Source organism: Chiroxiphia lanceolata, chromosome 2 (genome assembly GCF_009829145.1).
Source record: "Chiroxiphia lanceolata isolate bChiLan1 chromosome 2, bChiLan1.pri, whole genome shotgun sequence".
Classification (NCBI taxonomy): domain Eukaryota; kingdom Metazoa; phylum Chordata; class Aves; order Passeriformes; family Pipridae; genus Chiroxiphia; species Chiroxiphia lanceolata.
Window position 1 is genome coordinate 115,664,201 of NC_045638.1, and position 15,578 is coordinate 115,679,778.

The following is a 15,578-nucleotide window of genomic DNA, read 5'->3' on the forward strand; positions in this document are numbered from 1 at the left end:
TTTGACATCCTTACTGCTGAAATGACACTGACTTAAAAAACTCACATATTTCATGCATGCTTTGATGAGAGTACTGACTAAGAATATAAAATACTGAACCTTTCTTTCACTATGGGACAGTTTTGAGTTTACTTTGGGGGCAGTTTTGAGTCAACAAGGCTATATTGTTAAGACATAGCATACAGAAGCTACAGCTTTCAGTAAGAAGACATTGGCTTTTAAAATATTTTGTAAGTGCAGATGGCTGTAAATGATCATTTTGTTCTTTACTTTTTATTTTTTTACAGCTATCTGATGTTTATTTTAAAATACTCAAAATATTGTCAGGCAATAAGACTTCAGAAAAGTATAGACATTGCATAAAAGGGATGTCTATGGGCAATAAGACTTCAGAAAAGTATAGACATTGCATAAAAGGGATGTCTATGATTTCTGAAGTTTAATTACATTTATTTCTTTGGAAAATAAACAAAGCCTATGTAAATCTATATTACGCTAAAAAAAGATTAAATTAAGAAGAGCCACTGATACTCTATGGACACATTAGGCAAGTTCATTTACTAAAATGTTATAGACTGACAACTGTCCAGGGATCCAGCCAAAAACATTGGAAAAGACAAAACAGCACGAAGGATTGAAAAGGCAATGAATTAGCTTCAATTTGGTTTGAAAGTATACAATAGTATGTCCTAAAAAGGAATTATATTGAATATTGATACCAATTACAGGGTGTCTTGACCTAAGTTATGTAGAAAAAAGGCTAAATATGTTTCTACTTACAATTTGACAAAAAAACCCAACCAACCAACCAACAAAAAACCCCAAACCTGGACATCACTATTATCAAAATTGTCAATAAGGCTGAGAAACTATCAACTGAGTCTTGCAAAAGGCAAGACTAAGGTAGCTGTTGGAATTTTTCCAAAAGAAAACTCTGAAATTTGGTCTACAAACTGGACATAAACCAATTAGACAAGAATCCTCACAAATGCTATATCTCATGTTCCATTAAAATATTACAGATAATAAGGTATGTTTCTATAGTGAGTTATATTTATCTGTGTTAAACTGATGAATATATTTCCTTTATTCCTTTGCACCAGCAGAAAATTTTAATTGAAATTATCTTTATGCACATAATATTCCAAATTCCAGCCTTCTACTGTTGCTTAGAATTGGTGCCCTAAGTGCCACACAATTGGAACAGAACACCAGCAAATCCAGAAGTGTATATCCATAAGTGTAACGATGTCTTTGGGGAATACTCAAGTTTGATGCTAGATCCTGAGTCAATAAGCAGCCAGAGCTATATATGGAAGCAAGAGGCAGGTCTTTTGGAAGGCAATGGATGAGGAAGTCTCCTTCCCTCCCCCTCCTACCACTGCATTTTGACTCAAGGCTGTGGTCACTATGCCATCCCACCAGGTGGGAGTGGTGTCATGACACGTCCCATCAGAGGCCCAAGGGGCAAAGCCAAGCTCTTGCAGTGACCTCCTCAGCAGCTCTCAGGCAGCCCATCTCAGCTACAACACACACTCCAGAGGGAACTGTGACAGAGTCTGTGAGGATCTGCTACACTTTATCAATCACCCACATGGCCTGCCTCTGCAAAACCATCACAGAACAGGCAGGAAAACCTGGCCTGTTCTTTTTATTGGTATCATCACACTTCTACAGCAGCAATACAGTGCCTACCCAAAAGAAGGTAATTTTCAGCTCCTGCCTTGAAGTAATTCCCCTAACAGAAATAAGCACGGGACAATGACCGGAGTCAGAGCTATTCTCACCCTCACAGTGACGAGCAGAGAAATAAAACAGCACAGTCACAGAATCTGTGCATCCTGTCTTACACCCTCTCATGTTGCCTCACTGAATCACTCAGAATGGCCCACTCACACTTCCATCTTTCTCGCCACCCCATCCCCCCAACTTCTCCCCCTTAGCTCACTCTCAGATTCCCTGTTCCAACATTGGTATCTGCATCAAGACCACAAATGTGAGGTGACACAAACTCATTCATAGCAATCAGGAACCTCAGAGTCTGAGATAATTCCAGCTCATCTCTCACTTGTGCCACACAAGTGCCTGAGGATGTTTTTTCTTGTCTGAAGTCATGGTCAAGCGAAATCTTACACCCTAAATCATGAAACCACAGCAGGGCCCTAGTTCTCCAGTTCTAACACACAGTAAACAGTTGTTTTTTGTCTTTCTGCTGTATCTCTGGAAGATGCTGTTTCAGCAGGAGATGCAGTGTGCAGTTGATCACCCAGAGGTGTTGGCCTGAGCAAATCTTCCTTCCCGTTTCCTGCTACGGGACAGTAAATTAGGCAGCGCTTTTCCTCAGGACTGTGTTGTAGATGGGAAAACCACAGTATTGGTGTAACTGTGATACACACGGTTTGAGGAGCAGAATCCCTGCAAGGAGGAGCTTGGTGATGAGCTGTAAGATGGGGTGTGTATGTTCTAGTTTTAGCCTCATTCTGCTTTTCCCTTTTGGGAAAGAATTACTCTGCAGCAGTTATCAGTATCATCAATGTCACCACAGCCACCACCTGGCTTCATTCTTTATCTGTTTTCATCTCAAATGTCATTTTGAAGCCTGGGAAAATTGCTCTGGGATAGAAGAGAAATGCACCTATAAGTAAGTGTTCATTTACTGCTATGATTCACTGCTGCCTACAGGAAACCAGAGAGACTGTTGCAACTGTGACAAAGTTGACACTCTATAGAAATTAACCCACGGTGGGCAAATGGCTGTGAAGGACCGTGGCTGGCTCTGAGCTCCTCATGAAGCCCAGAGTTCATCACTTACCTTGTGACACTGACATTTCTGGGCTCTGTGGAGCTCTGCAATTTCTCTCTCTCTACAAGCCACAAGGTAATCATAATGCAGGTTGGGAGCATGACATTACTGTTTCTCATGCTAAGCAACTGCAAGCTGCTCCCAGGAGGATGCCTATTTATTACTGGCTCTGCTCCCTGAAAGAATGACCTAATGAAGCAATACAGAGCAGCTGATGTTGGCAGTTCCTGTGGTAGGGACAATTACAGGTGCATTTATTGGCAAAATATTTGTGCCCCAAAGGCTGCCACACAGAGGTGCCCTGCCTTGATAATTCTCTGATGTGAAGTTTTTATTTGGCTGCCCTTTCAAAACCACATGTGAGGTTTGTATTTGAATCCATTAAAGACACAAAAGAGTTTTATTTTTGAAAAATTAATAAATCAGTAAACACCTCAATTGAAGCTCCATCTTAATTACTATGTTTCAACAAGAGCCTCCTAGTGGTATAAAGTATACCTATAATATTAAGTGTGCATGTCAAGGTAAAACAAAACACTTCTACAGTTTTTTTATTGCTTTCAGAAATGACTAACAAATAGAGGGGTCTGCAAGAGAATCTACTACCTGAGAATATTAATTGTCTCTTTTATTAACAGAGTATGCAGGGTTTGGCTGGGATAGATTTAGTTTTCTTCATACTACCTAGTATGGGGCTGTGTTTTAGATTTGTGCTGAAAACAGTGCTGATAATGCAGGGATGTTTTCCTTACTGCTGAGCAGGGCTTGCACAGAGCCAAGGCCTTTTCTGTCTCTCACCCCACCCTAACAGTGAACGGGCTGGGGGAGCACAAGGAGCTGACTCCAGCTGATCAGAGGGATATCTCAGACTATATGATATTAATGCTCAGTATATAAAGCTGGGGAAGAAGGAGAAAGTGTGGGGCATTTGGGATGACAGTGTTTTGTCTTCCCAAGTCACCATTACATGTGACAGAGCCCTGCTTTCCTGGAGGTGGCTGAACACCTGACTGCCCATGGGAAGTAGTGAATGAATTATGAAAATGTCATTATAAATTGTAGACAAAAGGTAAGATGTATCTTACCAAAATTAAACACAGATATAAAATTCGATAAGTCTCCATTTAGACATCTACTTTTGGTATTCCAACATACAGACATCTGACTGAATTAAGTGTCTAAACTCCATGTATTCAGTGGAAAGGAAGTAGCAGAGGTCTGGCTCAGTCTGGCTCTTCTGCAATTGTCTAGTGTACAGCAGAACAGCCATGTCATAACAGTGCCTAAATCTCTCCACTGAATGCAAAGGGAGGCCTGAAAAGAGCTGCTCAAATGTAAATTTCTCTGGTGCAACTGTTTGAAGACAGTTAAAATGATTCCTTACACTCTGAAACTGAAAAGCATCATGCCTACTTGCTGCAATACTCAGATGATTTCACTGGAGGACTAGAACCCCCAGTTGCTCTTATACATCCATTTCTCCTTCCTCCCAACGTACCAATTACATACAGGTCGAATCTATCTGTCTGTCTCGCAAAACTAAAAAAGAACAGAAAGAAGAAACAAACTCATAGCCTTCAAACTTCATTATTTAAACAGACTCCAAGTTTCAAGGGCCAAACTGCCCCTCCCAACAACAAACAACAGGTAATTAAAAATATAAAAATACATAATGACTGCCCTACTTCTAATCTTTTTCCCTCCAGGGAGTGCTAGATCAATAGTGAAAATCAAACACCTGGGGCTAGAACGCCTGAAGTCTATAAGCCAAAGAGAGGACTCTCATGTAATTGTCACCTGTTAAGTCAAGAGGAAAACACTGAGACAGGAAAAATCCTAAGTATCACCTAGCCAACAGTGCCCTCAGGGCAATCAGAACTGACCTCTTTCCTAAAATTAAGCACTTGCACATCTTCTGCTGATTTTAAAAATACTGGGGAAGCAGACTCTGTTCCTTGTGTTACCTAGGGGAATGCTCAAAGTGTATTAGGTAGATGAATAATTCCTTCTCCTTCAAGCTTCTTATAAAAGCAATAGGTGTCTCACAATTGATTTTTGTGTTACCTGCAGAGGTGTCTATCTCAGAAACACACACTACGTCAAAACTGCATAGGTAAGCAGAAAACCAATTACATTCAGCATCATTTAAGACTCACCGGACTAATCATGTAAGACTAAACCAGTGTTTTGGTCTCAAGCAGGGTAGAAGCCTGATTTAGATGCTGAGTTGCTCAGCCCAGTCAAGATCTAGATGGAGGAGCTGCTTTAAAATGATGCAGGTACATAATATAAAAAAAGAAAGGTACCTATGGAGTTTAAATGATGCCAGACATAACTCAGAAGAGCTTTTCAAAGTAGAAATTTTGGACTTAAATGCCTGATTTGACCTAAATCTGACTTCAAGTTCCTACGTAAAGCAATTCCATAAAGTCACTAAATTTACACCAGGGAGAAATTCAGCCATAAGTGACACGATTTTTGTCATGCAATTTGCACCTTTTCTAGACCCAAAGTATTACTGCATTACCATTTTCAAGACCATTCTAAAGCTGTGTATCATCACCCCACTATATATTGATCTTTTGAGCAGAAGGTCAATATTTAAGAAACCTGATGCATATTAACTTAATATCAAGCAATTAAATTATTTATGCAAATTTATGAGTAACTATATAACAGCTCTTCTGAGAAGATAGAGTTTTCAAGAGTGAAGTCTATTTAAATAGTAGATTCTGTACAAGGGCTAGTCTTTGAAGATCTGTCTTTGAAGATATTTATGGCAGAGATGTTAATTTTCAAGTAAAACAATTTATATTCTTAAAGCAGGCTACATCTTTCCAAATTCTGGCAGAAACAGGCGGCCAACTTGCACATATCATTAAACTTCAAATTCCCCTGTAAATGACAGCCAAAGCATCCAGCAAGTTTAATATATTTTCTCTGAGGCCAGCTGATGCAGGAAGATTTTCATGAGACATTTTCTCTTCTATCATCAGTTCAATGATGTAAACAGTGACTGATTAAGCCTGCACTCCTTTCAGGTTGATATACCTGACCAGAAAAAAAAAAAAGTATCTCACAGCTGGAATTCTTCCTAAAAAACTAAAATAGATGACAAAGTAAAAGACCAATCCTCTATAGACACTTAATGAAGACAGGCTTCAAGGGGTTTTTTATACCAGAGATTAATTTGCACTCCAGGATGAGACAAAACCAGAAGATTTCTGCAGTTGAGGATTGCAGTCACAGCAGAATAAGTAAAATAACAAAAAAAACATATTACTTGTTAAATCACTTACACTGGTTTTCCTTTGGATTCACAAGTCAAAATTATAGTTTGTCCTTCTTCAGGCCATGAATTGGAAGAAATGATTTTAACTAAAGGTGTATCTAGGAAGAAAAAAATAGACAACTTGTTGATATACACAAAAAAGATTTATTATCTAAGAGTACATTCTTCTCTATTTACAACAGACTAAACCATAGATTTAATTTACACTCGGAGACAGTTTCATATGGAGCCTTGTGCAATTCCCATTGTCTTCAGGAAGGTAATAAAAATGACCAGTGTAACTAAACCAGTAACTTTTTATATCCCTAGGAAATACAGATAGAAAGCATACATATACTCACAGGAAATAACTTTTTTATTCCTGTGTTTAATGCAAATACTCCATATGACTATTCCAAAGTCTGATATCTAACAACGAAATAAAATATACTGAGGATGAATAACAAGTACTCTATGCAATTGTTTGTCTATTTTCAGGTTGATATGATGGAATGCTGCTATTAGAGCAATGAATGCAATAGTATACATTTGAATAAGAACCCTCTTATTGTTGCAGAAGCTTGAAACTCGTAATAAGAAAGCCACAATGGGCTTTCAGATAAAATACCATGTTACAGACATTTTACAGGATATTATTTCTGAAATGCAATAATGCTGCCACTAAACCAGAACATTTTTTAAATAGAATTTGCAAAGAGAGTGTTTCAGAAATCTGCATAAAGCACCACAGAAAAGTCTGCAATCTGTTCTATATGATGGGATTGGTTTTATAGTTTTAATTGCAAAAAGATACACAATAAAGCTACGGTGAATTCATGTAGAATAAAGCAATTGAAGTAGATATTTAACTTTTGAAAAATTTTGCCAGCTGGCTTGAAAGGATATACTCTCACGGTCAACACAGGAGTTTAAGGGACACCTATTATAAAGAACAAAAAAGATCAAAAAGAAAGGAACATCTCTATACAACACATGTTTTTCCTTAGGAAGAAGTAAAAAAAAGTGAGAAAAATTCCCGGTTTCCTAATTTCCACAAATTCTTTTTTTTATCCATACTTTCCTAATACAAAACACTTTAACCTGCAAATCTAGGGTATCAAAATTTTGTCTCATCCAATTTGCAATTGCTGTTTTCATTAGTAGTGACATGACAGATGTCCTGTTATTAAGCAAATGTGAAGGAGCATGACAAAATGACTCCACAAAAATCAAATGGCAAAAAAAAAAAAAAAGATATGCTGTAACAATATAGTTCTTTATTGAGATGCCCATAGTCCTGTTGAGGGCTAAGTGGGATACGAACAATTAAACAATTAAAACAATGAAAAAAAATTTTCCAACTTTTGATTTTTATTTTCTGGCATGTCTCAGCATGGCATAAGATGAAAAAAAAGGGTAGTGTCGACTAGTTATAATTCCACTGAAAGTATTGTTAGCATCATTTATCTTGCCAGTACAGCTGCACTAACCTTACACCACTAGCAAATCTGTTCCCCAAGTTCATATTTTTAAGGACCCTGCAAGCCATTATGCAGGTGACTAATCCTTTGGAGGTCATGCTGGCATTTGCTTCATTTTTAGCACATGCTTAAGGCACTGACCTCAAGTGCCTTAATAAATCAGGGCATCAAGTACTTCTGTGATTTCAGTGGTGCTGTTGAAGATGAATGAATTACTCTCTTGACTATACATTGAACCAGAGGAGCAAATTAGTATCAGAGAGGAACACAGGAAGAATTTAACTGAGGGAGGGAGACAACTAATGCAATGAGATCAAGAGGTTTCCAGAGAAATATGAAAAAGAGATAAACTTTGATGGAAATAATCATGACAGCCACAAGTGAAGAAAGAAATTAAAGGCCCATCTAGCTACAATTACTGCCTTAAATATTTAAGAAATTATCAGCATTTTATGCAATACTGTAAATGACCCACATTAAAAAAAAAGAGGGGACTTCAGACAATTAAGTTTTCATTTGCATGGATCAATGCAGTGCTGTTTCCCCCAACTTGAAGTTCCCATTTCTACTTTAATAGGCCAGGCAGCTCTGTGTTCTCCTTGCACTTCTAAACAGAGCTTACTAACAGAAACTAAGAGAGGTTATATTTATATTTATGTTTCACTCTCTAATGAACAACAAAGTAGTGTAGGAATATATATTCATTCCCTAGAGGTTTTCCTTACTAATTGACTTAAACAGTAACTACTTGTTTCTCTAAAACAGGAAACACAGGGTTTAATTCAACATACACTTTTCAGGGAAGCTAACAATTGACAACTTTTGCATTTTACTAATGGCTTTTTTTCAAAAGCTAGATATCCTATTTTGAGTGTTTTATTCTCAGTGTTACTGTTTCCATTTTATTTTCATGCCATGCTTGATTTCTCTCCAGAATTAAAGTACATGCTTAAAAGGGGAAAACTTTTAATATAAACTTGTCCTCTACTTTCACATTCACATAAATATTTTAAATGAGAAGAAATCTTTAGAATAATTAAATCAAAACTAACCTAAATATATTGTTTTAACAAAGATGATAAACCCCTGCTGACTGGTATTTTTCCAGAACACAAAAAATACTACCTCCTGCTAGGACTGTTCATTTTAGTAGAATTTGAAAAGTATAAATGTACTCTATCAATACTCTGAGCTTTAACCTGTCACACTTACAAGTATTAATCATTACAACTGGAGCATCACCAGATCTCCAGCAAACATCAACAACACTAGAAAACAGCCTAAAGAAAGAAAATCAAGAACTGCAATAGAGTAAGAGGTTGATTTATTTTCAGTTTTCTCATCAGCTTATTATAAGTAATGTAGGCATGTCCAAAAAAACTTTTACAACCAAAACTAAAGGAATAGAGCCAAGGGTTTTGCTGTGGGTCAGATCTCTTGCTGCTCCTCCTCTATAGTTAGTAAAAGTATACCGACTTACATTAGTTAAACTTACCCAAATTTTAATAATTTGCATCTTCTTTGAGGATTTGGCCCAGTAATTTCATGGTAATAAAATATTGTAGATCAGTATTCAAAGCAGAATTCTTACGAACAAAGGACTGGTGACCACAGTTTTTTTACAATACCTACAAATATGTCCTTATTCTTAGTTCTAAGGACATTATGGAGGAGATAAATATTCCAAAAAGAATAAGCTCTGGGAAAATCCAATTCCATAAAAGCCCCACAGTTGTCTATGAATGCAACATAACAAACCTTCATGGTAAATCCCACTGACTTTTTTTTTTACATGTGTCTCCAACAGTGAGAGCTGTTTGGCCCTCCAGTCTTTAGCTTGAGTAATGAGGTACTTGTGAGCTGCATGGATTGGCAATCGGAATGGAGACTCAAACACATCTCTACACACATAAAAAGACATCTTCTATCCTCTATGTGCACAGAATCTGCCTTTTTTTTCTGAAAATGCCATCTTTGGAGTTGCTACAGATAAGAGCTATGGCACGGAGTTGGGGGCGTGAAATATCCAAAGGCAAAAATTCCACTGAGTGATCCTACTTCATCCGTCTTTCTAGGATTTGGGTACATCTCATTGCACAAGAGCAGGGAAACCATTTCAAAAGTTTGGGAAGATTTATTTATTTTTGATCAGGCTATATCATCTTCAGCAACACACGAAATCGGTAAATGCATGTGGAAAATTGATGCCAGTTTACACTGATAATGAATGTTATCTGATACATGAAGAAGTTAAACACTTTAACACAAGATTTTTGCTGTACTTTTAGCAATAACTAATGGCAGTGTTCACACCTTGTGGAACTGCTTTACTGATTAATTTAATCTCTTTGAAGTTATTTCAAAATAAAGGCAGTTCTTATCAGTCACTAGACCTTTGCTGTTGATCAGATCTTCAATGCTTAAAGGTTTATGTCTCTGTTTTCAAAATGCACTTACTGTTTCTACTTTGCTTGAAGTAAAAAAAGATTTCAGTATGTATTTATATTTTATCATCAAGGCTTTATAAGGTTATATGCAAGATTAAATTTCTTCACATAAATTTCCTTATGTAAAGTAATCGAATGAAAGTTGCTGGAAGATTCCCACATGATAAGTTATGTTATACTGTATGTGTAAACCCTTGACAACCACAGGGTAAAAATGGAAAACTGAATTCTTAAAATAAATAAATTTGCTTAAGATCATAAAACAGTTCACCAACAGAATCAGAAAATTAATCTGTAATAGTTTCTTAGTAATAAGATAGTAAAAAAGTTATTTGGCTTATTTTTCTTATTTATCTTTAGAAGTCCTTTGTCCTACCAGTCCTCAGCATGCTGGATTACCAGAGCTTCTGTGGATACCTTTCCATGGAGCTGGCTGAGTAACTAAATCAAAGTATAACTCTTATGCATCCTAGGGCATTAATCAGCAAAAGGTGTGTAGGAATAACCAGTACCTAGAAGAAAAACCATTTTATGAAACAAAGGGGCAATTATGATGATGTCATGATAGCATCATGCTTTTTTTAATCAAATAATCCCTCCCTAATGCAATTATCTTCAGTTAATGTAATTACAATCCTAGAAGCATAAAATAAGACCACCCTTTTCCTGGGCAGATGAAAGGGTGAGTGGAGTACATACATTGCATTGAGACTTTTAAGAAATGACTACTGGAAGTAGTAGACTGTTCAGGAGAAGAAATATTTCTGATCTCACAGTCATTATAATTCAAAGAGTGCTGGAAATGCCCCTATCCAAAGATACATGCATCAGTCTTTTGTCCAGATAATTTTGAGTTATATATTTGTTTAGCTGTAATGGAAACTACTTGCCACTTGACTTCTCTGCACTTTTTGTTAAAGGGTAAATATGTTGTTCAAATCTTAGTCTTCATTGGCTAAGGAGGATTAACAGAAATCTTAGAGGTTCTCCTCTGCAGAAACTTCCGAAGGAGTATTGTATCAGATCTAGAGATCCCAGTCAGGGCTCCTAATTTTCAAGTTTTTAGCTGAATTACAGGTTTTTTTAAAGAAATAGATGCAATAGCTTACTATGAAATTTAAACTCAGCACCCCAAATATCTTCCAGTGTGGCTAAAGTTCCAGAAAGCAGAACAGAACAAGGACACCTTCTTCTTTTCACTTACAGAGATAGTAATTATTAATCCCTGAAGAAGGGCCCTGTACTTCAGCACTCTACATTTTAGAGGCCCTCTCTAATCCCAAGTCTTAGGAAGCCATTTTGACACTCCCTCACTTACAGGTAATTTGAATTTTATGGGAAATGGTAATCAGTCCACCAAGATTAGTTATTAGAGCCCATACTCTAATTTATGAGAATTTATGAGAAAAAGAGGTTACTTACTCCACTGAGTACTGAAGTAATGACACTGAGCAGATCAGATCCAGCAAAATACTTATTTTACAGTAATTCAGAGATTAGAACATTCAGCCCTTCAGAGCTTGTGTTCAGGGTTTGGTATGATTCAAAGAGAGCAAGGGTTTGTGTGCTGACCTACCATGCAATAGCAAAGCTCTATCAGGTATTCTAAGGCCTCCCTTCCAGTCAGATTTTGAACTAAGATCTTCCTTTGAATCTGAAACAGCTTTTTTTTTCTATGTCCTAGTTTGGAAAAAGTAGGATCTTCTGACACACTATAAAAAACCCAGGTATTAGGACATTCTTAACCCAATCCACATAATGAATTAGAATTCCACAAGTAACTCAGTCCTGTTCAAATTTTCCCTATTTACATTCAGTGCCAACATAACATGGAATATACCCTTCATCTTACATGTAGAAAAAGGTTTCTAAAGCCAATTATGATATTCACAAAAAAAGAAAAACTCATAAAAATTTAATATTCCCCACACATTTCCTAGGAATGTGTCAATGCTTAGCATCAGGTGTAATTGGTGCATCCACTCTTGGGTTTTACATGCAAAACGCTTACTGAAATTTGTTTTCAAAGGCCTTTGAGCTTATGGCCTCAGAGTATCCTTACTTGTCAAAGATGGCAACATTTTTAATGTTTAAACTTTTTTTTTTTTTAATAAAATCACTAAATGTAACCACAGTGCTAGAAGCAGATATTAGATATTTTACTAACACCAACCCATATTTAAGAAGACCTTACTCAAAGTGGTAACAAATATATATTCAGCTAGGGTATTTATATTTCCACATTATTATTTCATACGAAGTGCAGTGCCCCTTCAAGTCTTTTGGTTTTTAAATGTGTTTATTGTATGTAGTCTGTAACTCCTGCTTTTCAAAGTAAAATGGCAACACAGAAGATCTGGGTTCTATAACTTTCCAATTAAAATCACCTGTAGTATTATCCATTTATGGATTTGCATGCTATACAGTGATTTTGCCAAATGTTTGGATCTTCTCTTTGTATATGGCTACCATCGTTTTGTCATGATCAAAGCAGTTCAAAAATAAATATTAAAATAAAGTCATTTACTGTTTAAGTAACAGTCGGTACATAAAGTAGTATTGGTCTCAACTTTTAGTTTTGGGCAGATTGATTCACACAACTTTTGAGGAAATGGGTGATGATGTCAGGCAGAAATCACATTTCTCTTGGCTTCCACTGTTTTTCCTACATCAGAGAATGCATTTTTTTCTGGTCTGTAGGATATCAAAAGACCTGGCACAGAAAAAAATGTCCCACTTAGTGACAGTAACATATAAAGTTCAATATATACAAGGTGTATAGAGAAAGATTAAATTCTTGAATTAGTTTCATTTATGAGCCTTTGGGGTTCAAAAAGAAGAATCCATTGGTCAGGTTCTTTCCTCTATGCATGGAACACATCAGCGTGATATATACTGTTTAAATCTCTCTTTCTTAAAACATGAGGGATTCTGTACTTTCTTTCCCTCCCCCCCCAATTCCCTACTTGGTCTTCCAAGTTCAAACTAGTACCAGAAGGGCTAAGCTTTGTGAAAATGGTAGAAAGAAAAGGAGGCACAGGTGGTGAAATTCTAGCCTGTTGTGAACAAAAACATACACCTCTGCCCAATGTATTACACCAAACATGTCAAACCCCCAAAACAAGGCCCTCCTATCTGATTAGTTTCCATGCAGACAAATTGTCAGGTGCCTATTTCAAACCCAGGGCAAACACAATCCCATACCTAATTGTGTTCTAAATAATTGAAAACATCTCATTAACATCATTTGACCCCAGGCCTCCACCAGAATACTTTGATTCCGACGTGTTTTTCCTTTGAAGGTGATTCTCTCCCTGTAGTTTATGCTATGAACATCTCTCCAGCTGCAGCAGGAAGCTGAGTTTGTTGTAATGAAACCTGCCATCCTTGCTGGACTTACTGTTTGAGTGCAAATTATGTTACCAGTAATAGGAAAGACACAGGAAAGACACAGGGAGGGGCAAATAGAGCACTTGCTGTGTTTGTCAGAGGATGCAAGTGCTCACAAAACATCAGGATATGCTACAAGTGTTACTTAAAATTCCTCCTCCTAAAAGCATTGATACTGCTTTCTCATTTAATCTTTCAGGACGATGACTAGATGTTTTTAATTCCCTTTTGTGTCACTAGAGATTTTCTTCCACGCACAATGACTTCAAAAGCCTTGAAAGCACTGCTAGTGAGAAAAGGCTTTGTTTTAATAACCTCATTGAGCCTTGGATCCAAAGTATGAAATATGCCAGTGGATCCATTCAGGAAAAGAGCTCTGCTCGTGTGACAGAGCAGTTCTTCCCACTGTGGTCAGTGAGCTTCCCATGGATTCCAGGTTTTACTTTCATGGACCCTAAGCAACACAGGTCTTATTAACTACCTGCCAGTCTGGAAAACAGTCAGATGAGCTCCAGGCAGCCCAAATAAAATACATAGGTCCTATCTATAATATAACAATCATGTTATGGTTGCCAGACTATTTGACAAAGGCACTGGAATTAGATTTCTCTTTCTCTTTAGAGGAAATTTTGTTGGGATTTCTAGGAATAACAGGAGGATTCTCATCTTCTCAGCAAGCAGGTTGTGCTTTGTTGCAATATATGAAATTCTGCTTTGGTTGGTTGGTGAGGCTTCCTGTGCTCTCCTCTTGCCATCACCTGCTGCATTATTTCTAAAAAGAGTCCCAAGAGCAATAGATCATAATAGCACATAATACATTAAAAGACAAATAGCTACCTTTCTGTCACTGAGGGTTATTGTTTCATGCTGTCTATGTAGCCAGCAATTGCCATTGCCCAGGAAAATTCAAAATTTTCCTGTCTCACCAAAAGGAAAATATTAAGCCCCACATTCCTACCATTGTCCACTGATTTTCCCAGGCTACTCTGAGATCTGACATAATCATTTAACCCTGTACAGCAGCATCTCCTGCCTAGATCTATAATACTCAGATTTATTTAAATTAATTTATTTACCTTGTTGTTTAATCTTTTTTTTTTGCACACTAACTACCATTTCCTCTTTGTACCAGAGTCTAAATTACTATAACTGATTAATTACAACGCATTTTTCTTCTTACAGGTTTAGCTAAATTATGAGCTGCCAACAGCATGTCTTTACTGCCTAGTTTTATTTTATGACCACAAACCTTCTGAATATTGAAAAGCTTCCATAAATTTCTCAGATATTTTATTGTGGCAGTGAACAACAACAGTTCTGGTGCTATCATTTTAAAAAATGTTATAAAACTCTAACAATCTGATAATAAAAGATTATTGCTACCTGATAATGAATGACTACCAGATGATAAGATTTTAAAAGTATTTCCTGAGAGACTAATTCATTTATTTTCTACCCATTTTTTCTGGTTTGGTTTTTTTTTTTTTTTTTCAAAATGAATATTTGTGAAATTTATTTATGTCACTGCCTTCCACATTTTTCATCGTGCTTTCTCTCTCTCTCATTTCCTTGGAACCTTTCCATCATGTCCAGATGCAAAGATAAAATAAGCAGATATCTCTGAAAATGATGATGTATCTACTTTCTAAATTAATTAGCACTGGAGTAAGCATAGGACATTGGTACTAATTTTTTTCTTTAGAAACCATGAGAAGAATAATTTTCATATATGGATAGCAATTACAAAACTCCTTGAAAATTCTGTATTCCTACATAATTTTATTAATATTTCTAAAAAATCTAAGTAAGCAAACCTAGAAACATATGCCACATGCTCCTAAAGGGAAAAAAAAAAAGACTTTAAAAGTAAATTCCAAGGACAAAACACTCTAATATGCAGAAAAAAACCCCATCAGATTGGATATACCAAATGAGATCTGAAAGAAGAGAGAGGAGTACTCTAATCAGCTCTGGGGAAGTGCTCACCATTTTTAATAGCTTTTACACTTACCAGCTGCATGCATCCTACAGCTGTGAGTCAGCACTCCCCAAAATTCAGCTTACTTTGTAAATGACAAGTAGCACGGCTTTTGTCTGTGCCCTCTTGGTTTGAATAAGCAAAAGACTTGCTTGTGAAGCAAGTCTGCATTGGCAAACTTCATCAAACTTACTCTTACAAAGAGTAA

General features: G+C 36.7%; 1 protein-coding gene across 3 annotated transcripts in view; it reads right to left on the minus strand.

Moving 5' to 3' along the window:
• CADM2 (cell adhesion molecule 2) overlaps positions 1-15,578 on the minus strand; it is a 607,683-nt gene that overhangs the window by 88,570 nt on the left and 503,535 nt on the right. For all 3 annotated transcript variants that reach the window (XM_032678665.1, XM_032678663.1, XM_032678664.1), the window contains one exon: positions 6,103-6,193. In XM_032678665.1, the coding sequence (XP_032534556.1) occupies positions 6,103-6,193 (91 nt within the window). The remainder of the gene's footprint in view (positions 1-6,102; positions 6,194-15,578) is intronic.